Below are 23104 nucleotides of genomic sequence, written 5' to 3'. Positions count from 1 at the left end.
GTGGAAAGCTGGAGTGCAGCAGCCCCACTAGATCAAGTGAGACTGCTTTGAAACCTCTCACTTGACTGAAATAATTGAAGATGGTTGCATGGCATTGCGGCCTGCTCTGCCGTGGAGGGAGAAGGAGAAGGAGTTGTGCACACCAATGTGTCTCTCAAGCCAGTACCTAACCCTAGGGTGAGGAAGGTAAGGATTGTGTCTGCAGGACAGATACGTAAGGTGAGACAGATGACTTATCTGAGAGCCTGCTCTTTCAATGCTTAACTTACTGCATCAGTCTCTAAAGCATGCGACGGGGAGGGTAAAATGGCTCAGGGAGTCTGGGAGCTGGCTGTTAGCCAGGAGGAGAGCCCCTGAATGAATAAAATATGCTTACATTATAGCTTCAGCTTCTTGTTAAACACTGACCAGATGGTTCTAAGTGCTGGCCTATAAACCCCTTCCCACAAGAAAATGCACTGCACATGGGAATACTTGTTTGTGAAAGGGGGGAATTTACAAGTCCTGTGGTGCTCAGCTCCTGCACTGATGGGAAACATAGTAGGCAGGGTATTAAATCTCAGCTGTGGCAACCCGGCACCCACAGTGCTGCTACCACTGAACCACGAGTGAGCCGATGTGTTCCACCTGGTACCAACAAGTAACCAGCCACTAGCCATATTCACCTCATATACACTTCTATTTTAATTGCCCAGCATCTGTGCTGTCACCTTATTCCTGTAGCCTAACAAGGAGTTAAATTACTTCACATTGTAAAATGAGGCAAGGCATCATGTCCAAAGTTAATACGGCATTATTGCCCTAAGGTCTCAAGGTAGACTCACGTTCCTGGGGCAGGGGGGACATACTCCATAAATGCTTCTGGAATGTTTTTCTCAGCTGAAAGGTGCCTCCTCTGGGTAGATAAGCAGCAGCTCCTGGGGGATTGCCTTGCATCTATATTGATGCTTTCAGGAGCACAATTTGCCATACTTCACAAAGTGGGGCAGTGTGAACTTGAAGCAGTGCCTCCCTCCCCATCCAGGGAATACTCATTCCTGAGTTGCTTATCCAACAGAACAGATACCTGAGCTTTGCAAAACTGAAAAGCCAGCTGCCCATGTGAGCATCAAAGAGAGATTAAATGCTGCCAGGAAGATGAGAATCTTCTGCCTGAAATGATGTATCCATCCTTTCTCATGGCGTTTAATCTCCCTTTGTCCCCCACAAAAGGAGGAATAAAGAAATTTTCAGTTGCTAAATCTTTAACAAGCAGGTCTGGTGAGAAAAGAGGAAGATTCCAGAGTCACCGCACAAGTACTCCTGTTGCATGCTGTAATTTGCTTGCTGGAGCAAAACTCAGCAAAGATCCTTGAGGGGGAAAGGAGACAGTGGAAAGCAAAATAAGAGCTGCTTCACTTGTGTCTGTCTGCCTGCACTGCAACAAGATGGAATGAGTCATTTGGTTTGAAAGGAAATGAAAGGGTGGCAATTTTATTTAAGAGCATCAGATTTTCAGTGGTGTGTGCTAATGGATAATGTGAAGGGCTGAAATCCTAATTCCAAAGGAGCAGGAATAAGTGACCTCTTTTACTTCACTGAGGCCTAAATTTCAGCCCAACATTGAAGAAAACTGGAGAATTACTTTATTGCAAAGACACTGCCTTCTTTCAATACATTTAAAATAGAGCAGCTGTGGGGTTTTCCTTGATGATAAAGGTTTGTATAGCACTAATCTCCCTTGAATCGTGTTCCAAACAAAAATGTTCAAGGAAAGCTTAAATCCTTCCAATTTCAATGATTTTTCTTTATCGATTTAAAAGTTAAGCTTTAAGAAGTGTGGGTGAAGTAGCAAGAACAGAGAATTCTAAGCATATTCAAAGATTAATTCCATAGGATGTATTAATCAAAAGGAAGAAATAAGGAAAAAATAAACAATCTTATGACTGAAAATGAAACAGAATTTGCCTTTTTGCCTTTTTTTGTTTTAGTAATCTGAAGACATCTTATGAATTTGATCATGCAGAAAGAACTGGATGTTCTTTGCAAGGGCTGGGTTAAACCTCAAAACCAGGCTGGCTTGTGAATACAACTAAAAAACCCTATTTCAGGTTTAATAGGATTCATTGCTTGTTTCCACTTTTCTTTCTGGCCTGAATCCATTTTGAGAAAATGCAGTCTGAACCTGGTGATAACAGGAGGATATAAATCTATTTTAATTAAAAATAGAACCACAGTCCCCTAAAGCAAGACAATAAACTATTCTCTTGCACTGAAAATAAGCTGACCAGATTTCTGGATGACAAATCTAGGGTATTGTGGAGCAGGTGCTGTGATGTGTTATCAGAGATTGGAGGAAGAATGTTACACTGACAAGAGAAAAAGGTTTATTATAGCTTTACGTATAAGTAAGCAGTAATACCTGAACACAGCATGGCTGTATGTTAAATAATTACACGTCTCTCAGATTTTAGAATCTGAGGAGAATACTAAGAAATTCCAGTTTCCAGATGTCTATTTGAACAGTATTAGAGATGTAACTCATTTAGAGATCTACTAATTTTAATATACTTGATAAAGATGCCAAATAAAAATCACTGTGAAAGCCACCTATGGTGTTAGGTAATTTGGTGTGCTAGGAGACCTGACAACATCTCACTAGAATCCCTCTGGCCTTAGAACTGTGTTAACCAGGAAGGGGTATAGCTGTTGCCAAGAATGTGCCTAGACCTGATATGTCAACATTGGTTTTTTATGAATTATCTTTCTTGCAACTTGAAAGCATACGTGTCTGCACAGTGAGGCTGTTTCTGTGGGGAATAGTCTTTTCACAAAGGTATGTATATAGGAAATAACAAGGAAAATTTGTCAGTTCATGTGTTGGAAGGAGCTGCATGCATAGGGAGAACTGTTTAACATCCTTCCTGCTTACTTACTGCTTTTGTTCCTGATGTTGCTACAACAGAACAAAGCCATGGTGTGGTTCTGTTATCTCCACCCTCAAATTCTGCCAGCTTGTATTGCAGCTGCAGCCACTCCTTGTCTGTCTCCAGCTGGGGGAAGTGGGAGTTCAGCTGCAGCGGCGGGGTCGTGTCCATGTTTGCTCCGGATCCAGTGGGCATTTACGTGTGGCTGGTGGGAAATCCCACTGAAGCTGGTTGGATGCATGTGCTTAGTCCATCGCATGTGCAAATGCTCTTCCTCGGGACTGATGCCTGCTGATAAATGAAATGTGTTAATCCCATTTCATACAGAAGTTCTCCTTCAGCCATTCTTGGAGAATGGGATAACTTCTCTGTGTGACATTTTCCTCTCTTAAACATGGTTTCTCCTGCAACAGCCTGCATCAGTAGTGCTGTTGCACAGTGCTGGTGCAAAGAGGAGAAGCATTGGGGGTAGCATGGGTAGGAATGGGAGAGCTTGCTGGTGGCTCACAAGGCTGCAGAGCACTTTTCCCACCATCCCTGGGAGGAGGTAGGAAAAGGGGCTTCACAAAGGAAGAGCTGGACCCTTAAATAAACAACAGGGAAAGAGATCTAATTTTGGAAAGGAAAGATGGGGTAGTGGGAGGAAGAGTAAGGAAAACATCAGAAGAAATTGGAGACAAAGAGATGTGGAGGAAAGGACCACTGATGTGAGCTGCAAGATGGCCTGACAAGAGAGACAAGCACGGCCAGAATGAAGCTGAAGGGAAGGTGAGACAGAAGTGAAGGGGGTCTGCATAAGGCTTTTGAAGACAGCTTCAATTTGACACTGCCTGAGGTGTGCTCACGGGTGCAGAAGAGAGTAGACCTTTGACCTGAGGAGCAAGAGCAGAAAGACAGAGACTGGGTGGGACAGCAAAGCAAAATAACTTGTTTCAGGGCATACAAGAGCTGACTTGGCAGTCAAATATCCCGCGTGCTTATAAACATGTGTGTCCTGCCTCTCCTCTCTGTAGGGGTGGTGGGGAATTATGGTTCTCTCTATCAATAACACTTTGTTTCCTTGGCAGAAAAGGAATGACTAGAAAGTCAGGGATCAGATGGAAGCTTTTTTCCCCCCTGATAGTTCTGAGCAAGTAGAAATTCGTAGCTGGATCTGAAATTAGCTCTAAGGAAGCCTGGAAGGGAAATACTGTTGTTGTGAGTTACATTTTCTGTGTGATTTCTTTTTTTCTTTTTCAGATTTCATTTATAAAACATGAGGGAAAAGACAACGCTTTATAAGACCATGGAACTGGAGTCATCACATTTTAAGTGACTAAAGAACAGAATTTTTTCCATCTGTTACTGTGAAACATTTCTTTTTGCCTTCATCCATACCAGGTGCCTGAGATAAGGAAGAAGTGGTGTACAGGCTTCACAGCGACGGAGAGCAGAGCTGGTATGCTGTGTGCAAGAGGGAGTGAAGAGGTATGGGGGGTGGGTGGGGGTGGCAGCTGGGGGCAGGATGACTGCACAGACACATTTGTCTGGTCCAGTCGGGAGGGAATACTCAAAAGCTCTTCAGGATCTGGCTGATGTCCACAAGGAAGTTTCCTCGCAGATCTTGCTGGCCTGAGTCACTGTCAGTGAGGAGGGCAGTGCTGGTCCCATACATGGGACAACCAGTAAGGGCATCTTCTCCTTAGAGAAGGGTTGCAGACCTACTTCCACCAGAGCTTAACAGTTTTCTGAACTTGAGCCTGTGTTGTTGGACAGATGGTTGTTGGAATTGTTTTCCTTCTCTCCTAAACTTCATTTTTAGACAAACCTTCCACTTTCCCAGTCTCAAGTTTTGTCCCTATCATCTGTTACTTAGCACAAGGGTACTGCTAACGTAACCTGCTGCTTTTTGCTTTTCCCAGCATTTGGCACTGTGAGCTAGCCATAAATTATAGATATTTTCCTTTTTGTGTTAGATCAGTGCATGGCCCTGCAAGTTCTGAGAAATTTCCTCTGAATTGCCTAAGCGATTATTTCACAAATGAAGATATGCAGCAAATGAAGTCCTTAGTGATAGTGTTGTGCATGATTTCATAAATTCAGTAATCAGAATAGGACTGTTTAAATTCACACTTTTGAATAAGAAAAAGAAAAGCAGGAAGCTTTAAGTAGAAGAACTACAGTCATTCAGTGGCCATCCTTTCCGTGAATAAGATCCTCCATCTTGCCACTAGAGTGCTGCCTTCAAAGCAAAAAATTAATCTTGTTGCAAAAGCCTTATCGCAAGCCAAAACCAATTAACAGAGGCAAAAGTAATAGCTCAGGAATCTGTGAACTATCCTCACTTCAGCTGTTGCAATTTAAAACTTTGCAAAGTTTATCTTTAATAATTAGATCTGAAGAAACATCAACTTACTCAGTTTTACATGTATTAGTTTGCTGGATTACAGGTCAAGGTTTTGTTTTTGTTTTGTTTTGATTTTTTTGTTTTTTTTTTTTTTTTTTTTTGTTTTGTTTTGTTTTGTTTTTAAATGGAGTTTTTAATTCTGTCAGTCTAAATCCTCCTATTGCCAGGCTCATTGAGACTGACCTGGCCTTACTTTGGAGCTTTGAACATTGACCAGACTCAAAGGAAACAGTAACACTTCAGGTTATGTGGGTGTAAGTGTGATGCCCACAAAATAGCAGCTCTGAAAAGAACTGAGAAAATAAGAAGATGGGGTGGCCTCCTGGCTGGGACTTCTCATAGTTTGGTCTGGGCTGCTCTTGCCTCTTGTGAAGCTGAATAAAGCATGTTTGGTTTTTGTTTTCTCTGCTGTGATACGGCTGTATTTTTCTCTGTGGTCTCTACCTCTGGGATGCCTGGCTTGTTGAGGTGACTGGATGCTTTATTTATGGTTGCAGTAACAGACTGTAAGTTCAGGGGAAAAATAATAATAATAAAAAAATTATTCACATATGTATGTGTGTATGTATATATGTTCCATACAAAAGCTGGGCATTTATCAGCACCGGCGGACTGAGATAAGCGTTTGCGGTAGGAGGGAGAAGAGGGAGGGAAAGCTGCACTTGTGTTGTAACAGCATTGAATTATCCTGTTCTTCTGGGTGTGACCATTCAGACATAGAGATTCTAATTTTCAGAAATCAGACCTGTCTCAGAAAGCTCTAAAGTGGATGCTAATCCATGCACTAATTTTTTATTAGATACGTTGTTTAGGCCACAAATTAATTTGATAGGCACAGTGGGACTCACCTGTTGGTGATAGTAGAAACTATCTGACAGAATAACGGTTGTGCATATGCCCTATTTCTTGCCTCATTTACATATTTTTTTTTAATGCTAAACCACAAATAGTCTCTAAATCTTTTTAAGCTGTTTCCATTCTAGTACAGTGGGTATCAATTTTATTCATGCTTTTCTGACAGTTTCAATTACTTTGATCCAATTTTTGAAACACTTACGCCCAGTCTTCTTCAAGGTATTTGAGTGTTTAACCTCTGGAGAGTTTGGTGCTTAAGCCATACTGGATAACTTTTCTTTTCAGAGTAATCTCCTGGATTCAAAGAGACTCATCAAATGTGTTGTTCGTGCCTATATGTCTATAAGATGCTGTTCAGTTGCACGATTCCTCTACAGTCCTCTATTTGTCTACAAGGTATTGCTAGTACTCATAAAGGTTAATTTATTAATATGTCCCTATGTGATTTCAGCTAGTATTTATGCAATTGGAGAAATGGGACTTTGATTTCCCTAGATACAAAAAGTTTCATATCCGCTAGGAGAGCACCTTATGTAAGCTTGCTGTTGTTATTCTCTTACTGGAACAGCATGAACCATTGGTTTTAATAAGGGGATTGAGTAAAATAGGCATACTTTACTCGGCCACATTGCCTGGGAACAAGCACATTTCCTTACAAAACTGTTCTGGAAGATCCAGTTAGGATCATTCTATGCTGTGTGCTTAAATCCATTCCTACTCAGCATAACATTTAAATATAGATTTAATGAATGCTCTGATTTGTTGAATTGAGTCCACAGACACTAAATAAGGTGGTAACAGGTGACAACAGTTGGTTTGTTGGGCCATCAAGCCCTTGTATTCCCTATGGAGCCAGGGAATACTTACACATCAACAAACTGTTCCTTTTAGTGAAGGAAAGATACAACGTGGTCTTTAGCAGCATCAGAAAGCTTTTCACATCTCTTCACATCATCCCACACTGTCAAGAGGTGGTGATGGTTCTACTTTTGATATCTCAAATCTCTTCTTTGTAGAGACTCCATTAGCAATTTAATTAAAAGAGGAGACAAAAGGAAATTGTGTGTCTTCCCTAGAGGAATATTCCTAACTCTGCGTGTGCGGCCACAGAAGAGAAGGAAAAGGGAAGCGACTGAGCGTGGGAAGACAGCAGCTCCTGGAATGACTGTTGGGTACGGCCTGTTCCATACTGTCAAGTGCTACTCAGCTCTGTGCCCTTGCACAATACTTGTTTGGGGTTTTTTTGTTTGTTAGTTTTTCCTTTCTCAAGGAAGATGAATTTCCTCTAAATAAAGATGTTATTCAGGTTTCCCCCCCCCTCTCCCCTTCTATGACAGAAGCAACTGTTTCTGCTGTTGGAAGCTGGACTTAACAGGAAACTATTTGCAAGTGTAAAAATCAACAAAGAGCTCTTGTAAATGGAAAATGCCAGATGAGCTGTTTAAAAAGATTGTACCTCCTTATTACTGAAACTATTCTTCCGATCAAGTCTATATTTAATCCTTCTCTCAGAGAAACTAATAGTTGGAGGAAAAAGTTGCAAGAGGAAAAATGGCACTGTAGTCTGTTATATAGACTAGCTTGTAATGGAGACCTTTCCCTGATGAGAATTTTTCAGATACCTTTGGTAGAGCTCACCAACATATATTCCTTAGTGCTGCTCAACAGGAACACGTGCCTGCAAAAACACATGGTTGTCATTGCAGAGTCACAGAAAAGTTCAGATTTGGAGAAAGTCTACTCCACCACACATGCTCAAAGCAGAATCAGCTAGAGCAGGTTGCTCAGGTCCTTGTCCAGTTGTATTTCAAATATCTACAAAGATGGAGACTCTTCAGCCTCTCTGGGCAACCTGTTCTGGTGTCTGACCACCCTCAAAGCAGGTGTGAGTGCAGGAAGCAGAGGAGAAGGATCGCTTCCCTTGACCTGCTGGCAGCACTCCTCCAAATGTAGCCCACGATTACCATTTTGCCACAAGGGCACATTGTCAGTTCATGTTTAATTTGGTGTCCACCAGGATCTCCAGGCCCTTTTCTGCCAAGCTGCTTTCCAGCCTTTTGGCCTCCAGTGTGTACTTGTGCCTGGGATTGCTCCTTTCCAGGTGCTTGACTTGTACAATGGGCCAAAACTGTTGGCCCCAGTATCAACCCTTGAGGTACATCACTAGTAACTGGCCTCCAACTGGGCTTCATGCTGCTGATCACAATCTTTTGGAGCCTGGCATTTCATCCAGTTTTTGATCCACCTCACTGTTCACTTCTCTGGTTTGTATTTCAGTTTGTCTTTTATGATATTATGGGAAACAGTGTTGAAAGCATCCATGAAGTTGAGGATCCACACAGCATCCACTACTCTCCCCTCATCCACCATTCTCATCATCTGGTTATAGAAGTCTATCAGGTTGGTTAAACATGATCTTCCCTTTTGTAAGTCCCTGCCAGCCACACCAATCACCTTCTTGTCCTTCATATATTTGTAAAAGGTTTTCAGGAGGACTTGCTCAGGGATGGAGGTGAGGTTGACCAGCCTGCAATCCCCCAAATCCTTCTCGCCCTGCCTGGAGATAGGTGTGACCTTTTCTTTCTTCCAGTCCTTAGGAACCTTCCACAATTACCATGACCTTTCAAAGATAATTGAGAGTGGCCTCGCAATGACATCAACCCTCAGTACTCATGAATGAAACCTGTCAAGCCCCATGGACTTGTTTAAGTCCAGATTGCTTAAATGTTCCTTACATGATCCTTGTACACCCAGGATAAGTTTTCTTTGCTTCAAACTTTCCTACTCGTCACTGGGACTTTCTGAATGCTGCTTATCAGTAAAGATGGAGGTGAAAAAGGCAGTGAGCACCTTTGCTACGTCTTTCGTCACCAGCTTCCCCTCCCCTTTCAGCAGTAGGTCTTATGTACTTGTAGAAGTCCTTACAGCCCCTTGCCAGACATCTCCAGGTAGGCTTTGGCTGGCCTAGCCCTGTCCCAGCATGCTCAGACAGTGCCTCTATACTCCTCCTGGGTCTTCTGACCCTGATATCACCTCATTTGAACATTTTAATTAATGTTTGAGTTTTGTTAGGAACTCCTTGGTCACCTATGCAGGCCTTTCAGTGCTCTTGCTTTAGCATGGGGCAAGACATCCTCTTTGAAAAACACGGAGCACAGGGAATGTAATTTCAAGGGGAATAGATTTACTATCTGCAACTTCTGTAATAAAATAGCGTATTTATAAATCATGTTTTGGAGGCTTGATTTATGGGAATTGTCTGAAAGTATAAATGAACACTTTTTAGGAGGTGCAGTTTTCTGCACGTTTGGGACAAATTTATCTCTTAAAGTTCATGTGTCTTCCAGCAAAGATAAATTAAACCTGGCAATAAACTTTTCATATTCGAGATTTACAGAGACAAAGCTGATCCTCTTGCCTTCTTGTACTACAGCAATCTTCCTCCAATTTATCCAAAACTACCTTCAGCATGAAGTAACATTGAAATGTGTCTGGTTATTGTTAATAATAAACCCTGAGTCAGCTGTAGAGAGGCAGATCTCAAAATCAATGAAACTAAGTGGAGTGGAGAAGAGAAAAATAGTCCACGCAGCAGCTTTCTGACTTTGCAATTAGGCTTGGTGGGTAGAAGTCATAAATTTGTGGACAGAATAAAAGCAAAAATGGTGAAATGCCAAAAGATTGATTGTAGAATCCTGTTTGAACCAACCAGCACACAGTCTTTTATGGGGGAGCCTAAGTTTACAAAAAATCTTTGACAAAAAGTGTGAATTATTGCTGCCATCTTCACTGTTTTCACTGTAAATATGCTGTTAAAACTTATGTAGTACCCAGCCAGTTTCAAAAGCTGATAGCTGTGTTTCTGGTGGTTTTTTTGGGTCTAGCTCAATGACTCAGATGCTGAGACACAGCGTCTGTTTTCCAGATTGAAGCACTGCACAAGGATTACTTATAGCTTAACAGATCAACTTGCTTCAAATAGCAACCATAAAAGGCTACCTAGGCTTTTTTTTAAAGAATCTATGCCCTGTGCAGACTCCTTGTGTAAGTTTTAGCATGGTGCCAACTCATATGAGAGTGTGTGTGGTGGGGAAGCTGTAGGATGTTTGTGATTTTGCCTCCTCCTGGGTGTCTCCTTTTGAGTGCAGAGCCCTGTGGGATGGCATGGGCCCCACCACAGCATCATGCCGCGGCTGGTTGGCTGCTCTGTGACAGCTCTGCAGTCAGGTATCTGTGATCACTGCAGTCAGGACACTGGCAAGCTGCAGCACAGAGTCTGATCACTATGATGACGGGCTCTTGCAGTTTGGCCCAAATGAATGCAGCTGATTTTATGTTATAAATAAATTTTATGTTATAAGTAAAATGAAATTACTGCATTCTGACCCAGTGCAGGGAGGGTGGACTTGAACCTCTGGTTTGGAGGAATGAAGAGAAATATTGTTGCTGCTCACATCAGCTAGGTTTTACAGCAGGTGTTAAGTGGTAGCAGAACTGAAGCACCAGGGCTGTCCCGTGAGAACCAGCAATGTGAACTGCCTGGCGTAAAGGTATTTTACAGCACATGACTAGATATGGAGCCTGGACTTAGGCTTTGGGTAATCTTTCAGCATAGCCGATGTGTGAATAGTTCAGTGCGGTTTTGATTTCTTTTTCTTTTTTGTACGTTTCTCTATGAGTGGTCCCCAGTGAATGCATTCCACAGTGCACCAAGTCCTATAGCAATTACCCTATGGCAGAAATCACACCGTTAACTATGCTGCATATTTGTGTAAGATGCTGATACTGACTATTCGGCATAGTCACATAAAAGGAGATATCACTGCCTGGTAAGGCTTTCTATTTACTAGCATCAATTATTTGATCTGATCTGTACCCTGGACCCTTGATAACATATTCTGACAATCAGTAGGGATCCTACTTAAAATAATAGTGTTTGTAACACTGCAGTTAACACTTCTTGAAAATGTTGGTTTCTTTCCCTCATGTTTTTACTTAGAATTGCAGGTTCTGATCCTGACGGGCCCCTTGACTTTAACCAGCTGTTCAGCAGGGTTATTGTATGAAATTTCATTTGCCTGCCCAGGTAAAAAAGAGGAGAAGCATGGGGTCTTATCGTACAGTCTAGCTTGACTTCTGACTGTAAACATGCAGTGGACAGAGACACTTGATTCATATGGTCTCAGTGGCTGCAGAACTGGCTTTTGAAGACATTAATAACAAATCACTGTGCTTTTAGGGATCCAGGTTAAACAGTTAATGTTCTGGAGGATTTCAACATTCTTTAGGAATCCATGACTATTCTGAAGTTATTGTTTACTGCTGAATTTTGGATGAAGTTCTTTCCAAAAGGCAATTTGTGAAGCACATTTTGCTATGACCATCAGGTCTTTGTTTTTTGACATCATGTGTCCCATATAAGCCACTGGGAGATACATATTATGGAGAATAGATGGGCCTTTCATTGATTTATTAAGAGCTTTAATTGAGAGGAAATATTTTGTCAAATCTTTTCTGGCATACGTAATAAGAATCCATTTTAAGTTTGGACCACAAACCTGGCTTTGGTCAAAAGCGTGCCACGCACAATAAAATAGTAATCTACTTGATCACTGTGTAAAATGCTGGTTGTCAGTAAAGAGCCGCTCCTAGACTACATGAGGACATGTGGCTAAAGGCAGTGCTCAGAGGGCTGGAGGAGGAAGCTCAAAACACATGTGCTTTATTTTGGCACTTTCATCAGTTTGCTGTCTCATCCTAGGCCAGCTGTTTATGCCACAGTCTTCATATGTAGATCCTCAAAACTGCATTTAAATAACTAAATAAGAAGTCTGATGTAGAGGCATCAGTGCCTAAATTTAATAGTATCTTCTGAATTGTCAGAGGTAGTATAAGGTGTAATTTATGTACATAAAACACTTCATGATCTTTTCTTTACCTGTCTACATCTTTATCCAGATTTTTATGCCATACTGATGAAAGATTCTAAGTTGAAAGTACTTACTGTATGTATGAAGAGATGACTGAGAAAGCCTAATAACATAATTACCCTTATCAATAGATTTTCTTGAAAGCAACTCTTTATTGTCCTCCTTTGAAGACAGTGATGATCAGAAATTATTTTATTTGCATAATTTCTTGTCTAAATAAGACTTTTGTGAGGACATAAGTGATAAAATGCCATTACAGGAGACTGGAGCAAGTTTGATGCATTTGCAGTTGATTGAGGAAAACAGTTTTGCAGAAACTCAAGCATCTTTCTTTGAACAGGTGCAAGCTGCTCTTGTCTGGCTCTTCTTCCTTCCTACCTCCATTCTCTGCCCTCTGTTCAGCCAAAGTGACCAACCAACCTTTAGGATCAACTAAAAACTTTCGAGTCAGAAGGTCATGGCAAAAAGACAAGGCTTATGTCAGGTTTATCTTAGGCAACTGGATAAACCCATTTGTTCTCTTAAGTGCTGAGCAGTGATTTGGGGGATGGAAGAGGGGGAAGATGTGGCTCTGGTATTCTGCCTGCTCTTTGTGTCCATGGTGGAAGATTGCCCAGCTTTGCTCCTCCTGCAGACTGTCATGTAGTCATTCTTCCTTTTTCATGTGTCACTTCATGAAATTTTTTACCTTTAATGCAGAGGATTTCAGGGATGGCCTATGCACCCCATGCTGCAAATTATTTGGCCATAGACTTCTTCCTAGTGTCCATACAAGGCTTGACAAAGCTCAGGCTGCAGGCTTCTAGTTCTCCAGTGTTACACATTCAGGCCCTTAATGAAAACGAGACAGTATTGTTTCAATTGGATAAAAGCACTGAGTGAAGAATGATGCTACATAAATGCAAGTGCCTGCCGTACCTCCAGAAGTGGCTGTAGCTCAGCCCAGCTCCAAACTGCACTGGGCGGTCACGGGCCAGGGCCAGGCTATACAACCTGGTGCTCTGTAAAAGCTGAACAAAAGATACTCATGACGTGCTTTAGTCTAGAACTGAGTTCATAGGTCTTAATAAATAAATAAGTAAATAAGTAAATAAATAAATAAAGGCTTGTTATTCAAATTTCAGATGAGGACACTAAGGCAAGCAGTAACTTTACAGCAATTAAAACACAAACAAAACTGCCTGGGGGCATGAAATGCAAATAATTCCCAGATGTATGGCTAGTGACTGGGGTTATAAACCCAGAGACAAGGTCCTGTTCACTGAGAGGGAGGCTATAGAGCAACCTGAGTATATTTCACTGCTTCCTTGACCTGGCTTCTGTGTCTTGATCAAGGAAATTTTTTTGATAATCAACTTGCTTTCCAAGCTCACATCTTCTGGCTGTCTAGCTGTCATAAGAAGGCAGCAACAGCCAAGCACTTATTGGACCTTGGAGAGCTCAGTGGAGAAAAATAGCTCAAATTCTGCAACCGCAGAAGACTCTTCTTCTGTATTAAACAGTGGAAAACCAAAAAAAAAAACCCAAACCCCCAAAAAAGTTGTGGCCTCCAAATAATATTTTTTCCTTTCCTAGGTCATTAGAAGTTTTTCTGTCTGACTTTGGTTTACTAAGAATTACATTCTTGCTTTCTTTTCTCTCTCAATAGGAATAACATCTTTCTGATGCATTTACCCAGTACTTATGGCAAAGTCATATGGAAACTGGGCAGGTTTAGGGTCTGTTCCCTGGACTACTTCAGGGTTTGTGTTTTAATTCAATAACAATATGAAATGCGTTAACAGTTTGGAAAGCGTGGCTCTTCTCCCAGGAGAACAACTAAACTGCTGTGCTCCAAAATCAGCCTTTTATTTGTTTGCTTAGTGTTAGGAACATTTCCAGGTATTGAAACATGCCTGGCTATACTCGGAAATTGTTATAACAGTTCAGTGCACAGTTTTGACCTGCGGCAGATGCCATTCTTCCAAACAAGTTTTGGATGTGGTCTGGGAGATAGCATGGACCACAGATTGTTGCCAAAAGGTAACTTGACTGCAGCGAGCCTGGTTAGGAAGGCAAATGTTTAGTAGTTAGGACATGAACTGTTTCATGTCAGAGAGTGCCAGAGAAAGGTGAAAAGACATTTAATGTAGGGATCCAAAAGTAACTTTGCATCCTCAGTTGTGCCGTGGCTCAGTTCTGACAGGATTGGACAGCCTGGGACCTGGGACAGTGTCCTGGGAATGAGGAGGTGTGGATAACTTTGTAGAGTCCATATGAATTTAAATAATATGATTCTTCTTTGCATAGTCTATTAAAAAACTGGCACTGACTCCAGTAGATTTTATATCTGTCAGTACACCAAATGGATCAGTCATTGTATTTCAGTATGTGTTGCTCTTTGTTTGGTGGGTTTTTTTTGTTTGGTTTTTTTTTTTTTAATTTTCCCCAAAACATTTTCTTCATTATAGTGAGGCCAACTTGCACTCTAATTCATCTTAAAATTTAAATAAAAAAGTACAACAATGTCTCCAGATTCTTGAATATTTTTCATTTGTAGTCTACTGTTGTCAGAACATTACTGATAAATCTTTCTTTCTACACTACTTGACATTGATAAAGCCTCAGCTGGATGTCTATATTTAACTTCGAGCACTGTGCTTCAAAAAGGGTAGGAACCAAGTGGAAAGAGGTAGAAGAAAGACAATAAGAAGGGCCATGGTTTTCAGACCTCTGATCAATGAAGGAAGATTGAAAGAATTGGATTTGTAGAGTAGGGAGAGAGAGACAGAAAACTTCAAATGTACTAATATCCACTGCAAAGACAAAAAAGCACAGTCCAATCCCCATTTCTGTGATGAATAAAGCAAGAAGCAATGGGCTTCAATTCTGAGACAGGAAATTGAGTACCAGGTAAAACTTTGTAATAAAAAGGGGGCCTGGAACAAATTGATTTGAACTGCTGTGGGTTTTCTGGATCCACTTTTTCTTAAAATCTTTCCAGCAAGCTGCTATCAGGAATGACCTGGGACAGCCAGGCTAGGCTTGGGCTTAAGGGGTGCATTACGAGGTCTTGAGCTTCTTTCTTGTTCTATGACTTTGGCTTTTTTTCTTCTGTAAGGTTTGAATATTAATGAAATAATGTCGATATATTTGAATCTAATACAAAACATTGTTGAAGAGGTTTTTCTTCCCCCTGCATCTGTTTAGTTTCAAAATCCTCTTATCTGCCTGAACACATCCTCTTTACAGACCTGCAAACATGAAACAAGATTTCAGGGTATATATATATATGTATTTATCTGTCTTCAAAAGATAAATATTTTAACTGGGTTTCTGTTCATTAATATATTATTTATCTGAGAATATACTTTTACCTACGCTGAGGAAATATAGACTATGAAAAATCTTTCAATAATGAGTTCACATCCTTTCTCTGGATGTTGTCTCTGAAATTTGACTTAACCACCACCAACTGCCTTGCAGACTGTTTTTTTTTTTCACTATGGTGGGTTAAATCTTGGGTGGCACAGGGTTCCTGGCTGTAACAAGCCTGAAAGAAAGGTATGAATTCAAAAAGTTGCACAAATGAAATTGGTGGAGCTTGTCCATTATAATTTTCACTTGCAATGCCATGCACTCCAAAACTGAGATGATTTTAATGAGGAAAAAATTACTGCTAAGAGTTCAGTGGTTAAATATTTGTAAGGTAATATTATTTACAAGACCTTAGCATTGTAGCAAGTTTTTTGAAAACCTCCATCAGCATCCCATTAGCTCAACCTACAGATGTCACATACATCGGGAAAGATGCAATGGACAAATGGGCACTCCTAAATCTGTTGTTCGGACAAAATAACTCTCTGATCCGAAGTGTACAACCTAAAAGATCAGATTCCTCCTCAATGCTGCATTACTGTTTTTATTTTTATTTATTTTTTTTTTTTTTAAAAAAAGGGACTTCATAAGAACATATTTAATTTGTACCCTATTAACTAGTAGCAAATCACATGTTGTCCTGTAGAATCTAGTCATCTTGAATGACCTAGTTATCTGTTCAAAGGCTGGCATCTTTCCTGACTTGGGGTAGTGGCCGTCTGGGGATGAGACATTTCTCGCCCTCATCCCTAGCCTGGTTTCACCAAAAAACAGGGCATGAGGAGTTAAATGACCAGAGTGCCTACTTAAGAAAAGCCCACGTGACTGAGGCTGGAACAAAAGAGATGGGAAAGGAGCTGGTTCTAGTAAAATCCATAATATAACTTTTTGGCAAAATTAGAAATTAATTTTTTTGTATAATTTTGCAGAGGCAATCCCCAAGACCTGCCATTTTGCCTACCTTGGTATTCCATATGATAACATGAGGGAGAGTCTAGCAGTCCTAAGAAAGCTCTTTAGTGAGGGTTCTTGCAGACAGAAGTCTGCAAAAGAAACTCTAGTCCTAGCATTGACTATTCCAGCAAACCCCTTCAACAGGCAGGAAAACAACAGATGCTTTGTTTTTCTACAGTTCTTCCCTAATGATCGTACAAACTGAGGGCAGTTTCTTAATGATGTGCTTTTAGTAATATTCTGCAATAACTAGGCAAGATGCCAGTTGACAAATTACAACAAATATGTCCTTTTTAATCCCTTCACGGTCTCCCTGTTGGCTGGGGCCCTAATGAGCATGGGCTGCTGTTTTTCAGGAATAAATACTCAGCTGCCTGAATGGCTCCACTGCTCCTTATATACCTGGTATAATGGTGCATTTAAAAGTTGGTAAACTTACTGTCTTACTGAAAGGGAGAAGTGGATGATTTCTTGGCAAATTACAAGTGGATTAGATCTCTTTATCAGTGGTGGTTTCCCCCCCCCCTGCCCTGGGATCATGACAACCTAGAAGATGCTGTTCATAAAAAGGGTTCATCTAATCACAAATCTCATTATGACAGCCTGAGTGACAGCAGGTTACTGTGAACTGAAAGAACATAGCTTTGCTTTCAGCACACTTTCCATTAAAAATGACATACAAGATGTGAAGACAGTCACAGTGTAAACCATAGGGAATATATTTGTTGTAAAAGCACACCAATGACCACACAAATCCGATTCTAGGAGTAAAATATACAGCATCTTCAAATGGAAGACAGGCTTTTAAAGTCCATTCAAGCACGTACAGTCCCCAAAGCATCTAGTTGCTTTTCTCAGCTTCTGCAGAAGTAGGATGTAACAGTACAGAACTAAGCTGTTGGTAAGTAACCATGCTAAGAGTGTATTGCAGACAGTGTGTCCTTGTCAGTCATGAAAAGGCTAAAGGTACCAACTAAAACAATGCATATAAAGTACTGATTTCTACCCTGCCTTAAATTCCAAAGACTTCTTGCAAGATACTTTGTCCTAACGAAATTAAGCTATATTCTCCTCACAAATGTCATCAGCCTAAATCAGAAGAAAATACCTTTGGAAGATGGTTGAAAGAATGGGAACATTACAAGAGAAATCTGGAGCTAGGATCATGAGTTCCATCTGAATGGACTAGGGAAGGTTTATTTACTTCAGTGAAGCAAGTTAAAGAGGAGTTATGAGAAAATCCTCATGAAAAACTATTTCAGAAATGGTGTGCCCCTGTGACAGGAAAGGAGCAGGGGAAGAAGTGCCACAGTCACCTGCACAGGCTTTTCCCAAGGACCAGTTCCAGGGACAGAGTTGTGCAGGCTCCTGTGGGAAAGGCAACACGTCTTGCCCTGCAGTTTGCATGCCAAGTCACAACATAAGCTTTATAACAGGCCTGTGTTTAAAACTCATGACAGCTGGAGGTGGAAAAAAGTCAAAAGTTAACAGCTTCTGCTTCCAGCCTCCAAGCACGTGTACTGCCCAGTCCCTGGGTTAGCTCTGCAAGCACCATGGCCTGTGGTGACCATCACACACTTTTCTTTCAAGGTACGTCCATGGCTATCTTTGTATAAAGGTACAAAAAGCAGAGGCTGTGATGTGGTTTTGGTACTTGTATGGAAGTGTATAGGCCTTGATTTTACCCCAGAACTGCCTACTTTTGAAGGAAGGTGGTGTCTGAGCCCCTGGTTAGAGGGAGAAAAAACTCAAAGAGTCTGAGAGCAAATGGTGCAACGCCACTTGTACTTCTTGCGCCAGGGAACTGCCAGTGCTTACACACTCCCTATGTGGTTACAGGATGCCCTTTTTCCAGGATGTGGTTGCTGCTGAAGGAGTTGGCCTTTGGCATGTCCAGGTGATGCAGAAAAAAATGGTATCTGTATCTCTAAAGTGTGTAGGATCTTGTGCAGAGATTGCTGGCTTGGAGGGGAGGATGTTCCTAAAAGGTGAACTAAGGAATGATTTTTCTGATAGTAGGACTATCTGAGCTGTTACACGTTTTTTAGTTCAGGCTCATGCTGGATCAGATTGTTGAGCGTGCTACTGCCTCTACCAGATGCCTGTAGAGACATCTGAGTGGAACCCCTGTGAGCTGCTTGCGGGCAGAACAGCTCGTCTAGAGGATTAGTAGGATTAGTACATGAGGACCTCATCTTCAGGGGAGAAGTACAAAGTCTGACAGACACGTTACTTGTACACTTGGAATTGAAGCAAACTGGAAAGAAAAGCACTTGTTTACTTGTTCTTCCCTCTGTATCTCTCCCAGGTTGAGAGTTTCCCACCTTTGTTCTGTGGTTCAGTGGGATAGTCAAATTTTCTATAGCTAAAATAAGATTAGTAGTTTCTACAGAACAAGGTAATTCCAAAATAAAGAAAACCAACTTTTTTTTCCTGTACAATTTTTTTTGCTTTGAATTAATGTTATGATTTACTTATTTCCATAACAGTTGTCAATCATTTTGGTTTATACCATCAGATATTCAGTGCGATGACAGAATGATAGTGGTACTGTGATTGTCACATAATGCCATGATTACAGAAAATGGGGTTTTTATAAAACATGGTGAGACCACTGACCAAGTCACCAGGGTTGGCAGTGCAGCAGATGAATGACCAGCAAATAGGGTACAGGAGAGAGAGGAACCACTTGCACAGAGGGAAGGAAAGGACTTTCTGGGGTAATAGCAGCTACTTCCAAGCATATGGGGAAGATCCTTTCTATTCTTGGCACCAAAGAGCTGCTGGGTGTGAAGGTCTCATGTCCTGCAGATACTGAAGGGACCGATGACTCTGGAAGAATTATCTTGAAATTTTATTAATCTCAGAAGCTCAGTATATGGGCTGTGTTTTAACAATCTGTCCAAACCTTTAATAGGCTTTCTGAGCCACTGCCTCAGAACTTACACCCTCGTAACACAGAAACAGTATTTTAAAAAAATCCACTAATTTTTCCAAATGAATTGTTTGCAGTGTGTAAAAATTCTTCCAGTAGGAACTTACACATTGTCAAATCATTCAGACACAACAAAGTTCACACTGCTATGGAAACAAAGCTAAAGATGGCTTATGCTGTGAAAAGCAACAAGCAAGTGAACTGTGAAAAGTAAGTTTGTAAGAATGACAACTTTGGGTTGATTTTGAAAGACATGATGTAACAGAAACATCTTGGGTTAAAAAGTTGGTTTTATTTGGTTTTCCACAGAGACAGATTACTTTCACCTCTATCCATAAAAGTCTGACATCAAAAACTATCAGCATACATACATGAGCTATATAGGCAGAGAGACATCTGCCAGTACAGAGTTACACTTCTATCAAACAGTTAAAGAAAAAATAATATGGTCCCTTCCATGCCCATCTAATAAAAGAAGAACTACTAAGTCAGGATAGAATATTGATTATAATGTATTTTCTTTATATGAATCTAGTTATTCATAAAAAGCAAAAAAAATCTAGTGTCAAATGTTCAAACAAAACGCACTTTATAACATTTGGTTAAGCTGAAATATCATACCTTGCCAAATGAAAAAATGCTCTCTAACAGTAGCTGCCCTAGCAGCTCAGCAGGTATGCGAGGCATGCGGTTCATTTCCTGCCAGGGCAGAGAAAAATGGGTAGGTCTGAGATAATATTGCTAGTGTGCTTGAAAAAGATCTTAGTTGTTAACGGTGTAGTTGACTGCATATACATATTTTGACTCTTGGTATCCTTGAAAATTTCCCAGGCATAACTTTTGGCTTGACTCCCTCTTAGCTATCAATGATGGAGGGCTCAATGGGAGGCAGCGCAGGACTTTCCAGAGCACTACAGTCATCAGTGAGGAACACCAAGTCCTGGAGAAAAAAATAATGGGAAGGTTAACATCTGTAAGGAGGAAGGCAGAAGACAGCACAGTGTTGAGAAGCTCAGGCCCTGATCCAGTGTTTCTGGTCAGGGGACAGGAGACAGAGAGTTCTAAAAGCAGAGGCTATGTCCCTGTTGGTGCACCTTGACCTACCCTTCTGCAGTGGGAGATCATGATAGTGTACAGGCTCCGGGCTTTTTCCTTCAGCTCACTCACTTCAAGCACTCTCTCACATCTGGGGTAGGCCACAAAATCACGGAGTTTTGCCAACACACAGTAATTCTGAAAAGCATGCAAGAGAGGTATGTGTAACCCTGCACAAACACAGATTTATGTTTCTCATCCACCACTTACAAAATTCTTACTGCCTCTGTGGGAACTCCTACCTCCATGTATGTGTAATCTATGTAACCTTTAGTTAGGAAAATTCACCACCAGTATTTCATAACAAAGATGTTTGGTCCAAATAAGTGCTTGGAAAAGTGCATAGACACAATTTTGGTCTGCCAGCTTGTTTCCGACATGCTTTAGGAGACAGCAGTGCAAATACAGTCAAATCTGCTCCTGTAGTAGGTGAGTTGCCTACAGAATAGGTACAGTCTCACTTTTAAGAGAGCACCTGATTTAACTGATGAACCTGATGAACAGATTATCAAGATCTCACAGACATGATTCTTCTGTTCCCGTACAATAGGCAGTACTGCAAGCGTGAGGCAAAATTTTTTTCAGCATATTTTTGCCTCAGACTTTGTGTTATCAAAATAAAGCACATCCAACAAGAATTTCATGCCCTTGTGAAGCAGGTAAATAAATATCCCAGCTCTTGCTTTAAAGCAGGGGAAACTGAGGCACTGGGCTTATATTGTTTGGTCTTTGCAATCAAGTGAGGCACTGGCAGCACTTGAATTGGGATCTAGAGGATCCTGACTTGGATGTGGGAGTATAGTTGCCTCTGGCAAAATGTGTGAGACATTTCTTGCTTTGTCTGATATTTTCTACTTTTTAGTTACTCAGTGGAGCACTGGGAAAAGAAGCAAAATATGTTGAATATCCCAGGGCAGAGGCTATTTTGTTTTTGCTGGGAGATGACTACTGCTGTCTTTTCTCAGTACCACACTTCATACCTGCAGGTTCTTTCTGGATTCAACAAGTGGTTATTTAAAACAGGAAAAGCCATCAAGGTATTCCTGCACTACTTTTTATTAAAACTGCATGCTAGAAGCCACTCATGATATAAAATGAAGTAGATTTATTATGTGAAGAAAGTTTATTTTGCATTTCTTCTTGTAAACTATTTTTCAAAGTTTTGTTGCACATATTTAACCTCTGTAAAGGTTCCATCACAATAAATTAATAATCTACAAATGGTAACCACTTCAAAGTATTGACTTCCTCATTTTTAAATTTTTGAACAAGTAAAATCTCCGAAACACCATAGGGATTTTAATAAGGTTCAAAACGAGGTGGGTTTATTTTTTCAGTCACTCATCTCTCTCGTTAATAAAGCTTTTAAAAATTTGTTTCAAATCACTCTTCTGGGGTACAATCTTAAGAGTTATTCTCTCTTTTTAGATGCTTTTGTTGCACAGCAGTAAGAAAGAAGTGCGAAAACTTACATGTATGTCCAAGTACAGCCTGGGCAGCATCTCTACACATGAGTCCTGCAGGAAAGAAGAAAGACCCATTGCAGTTTTGTTTTGAGAGCAACTTGTATCAAAAGCAAGCAACATGCAGAGTCTTTGCAGGAGCAGTTTTTAGGTCGACTCACCACGGCTTTGGAGGTCTGTAACTCCTTAAAGGACTGCGTGATTTCTTTGCTCAGAGACAACACCCTTGAGTAGCAAGTTGGTGGGGCTGCTTTGGTAAGCAGGGCAGCAGAGAGCAGAGCAATCAGGCTCAGCAGCACCTTCATTGCAGGGAGCTTGTCCAAAGGAGGCAGGGAGGAAAAAAATCACCGTTAGTGGTTAGGCAGCTACTGGTAAGCATCAACGAGTAAGTTTAACAACTCAGCCCCCAATTAAATAGTCTCCTACATCAATGAGAAAAAAAAAAAAAAAGAAAACGTCTGGGGGTGGTCCGAGCAGCAGCTTGCTGCTGTTTTAAATTTCCTGCCAACCTATGAGGCAGAGCTGCTAGCACTTTCCTGCCTATAGCAGGGAAAGGAGGAGATGGGGGTAACAAAACCAAACAGTACTGGCACTTTTCATTCCAGAAAGAAAGCAACCTCGTGAGCATCTCAAGCAAGAGAAATATGTGTAAGAAACAACACAGGGTTATCACAGTGTCATAGGCCCTGATCCTGTATGGGCTTTGGCACACGTGCCTCTTTCTTGAGAACGTAACGTACAGCTGTGGGACTATATAGGCTGTAGAGAGAGAGAAATCCTTCTAGGACTGGTGTCCTGTGTTTTCAGTATCAGCCAGGATTGCTTATCATCCTTAGCGGGTCTGAAAGGTTACTGCTATAAAGGAAATCTCCCAGGTCTAGTATAATTTTCTCCTTTAACCTACACAGATGCTCACAATTTCTTAATCAAAACAATAGTGCTTGTTACAGCTGCTTGTGGAGACCTGTGTATTTACACATTTGTGGTCTCAAACAGAATGAATACATGTCTATATGGCTGTCATAAATGTATAAGAACTGTTTTGCTTTCTGAGTTGAACTTATGAGACTCTGTTCTTTTATTAGATGCCAGATGGAGCTGAAAAATCCAGATGCCAGGATGCAGGCCTGAGGCTGAACATATGTTGTTCTTACATATTAATTGTCCTGTAAAATGGAGCTACCCTTGAATGAAGAACTGGTTATTTCACAAGTTATCCCACC

At 41.0% G+C, this 23104-nt stretch overlaps 1 protein-coding gene across 2 annotated transcripts; it reads right to left on the bottom strand.

Moving 5' to 3' along the window:
* Positions 1-19595: 19595 nt before the first annotated feature.
* Positions 19596-22281, bottom strand: CYTL1 (cytokine like 1). Of its 2 annotated transcripts, none has more exons than XM_080373485.1 (4): positions 22046-22281; positions 21891-21935; positions 20428-20556; positions 19596-20263 (listed from the first exon to the last, which is right to left on the bottom strand). In XM_080373485.1, exons 1-4 carry the CDS (start codon positions 22184-22186, stop codon positions 20180-20182), a joined length of 399 nt encoding a protein of 132 aa, XP_080229611.1. In that variant the 5' UTR covers positions 22187-22281; the 3' UTR covers positions 19596-20179. The 2 variants fall into 2 exon arrangements, with proteins under 2 accessions (XP_080229611.1, XP_080229610.1); XM_080373484.1 differs by having other exon boundaries at positions 22043-22280.
* Positions 22282-23104: the final 823 nt, after the last annotated feature.

Source organism: Falco punctatus, assembly GCF_963210335.1.
Source record: "Falco punctatus genome assembly, chromosome: 1".
NCBI classification, from domain to species: Eukaryota; Metazoa; Chordata; class Aves; order Falconiformes; family Falconidae; genus Falco; species Falco punctatus.
The sequence above is the reverse complement of the archived record's forward strand: the minus strand, read 5'-3'. Positions and strand labels throughout refer to the sequence as shown.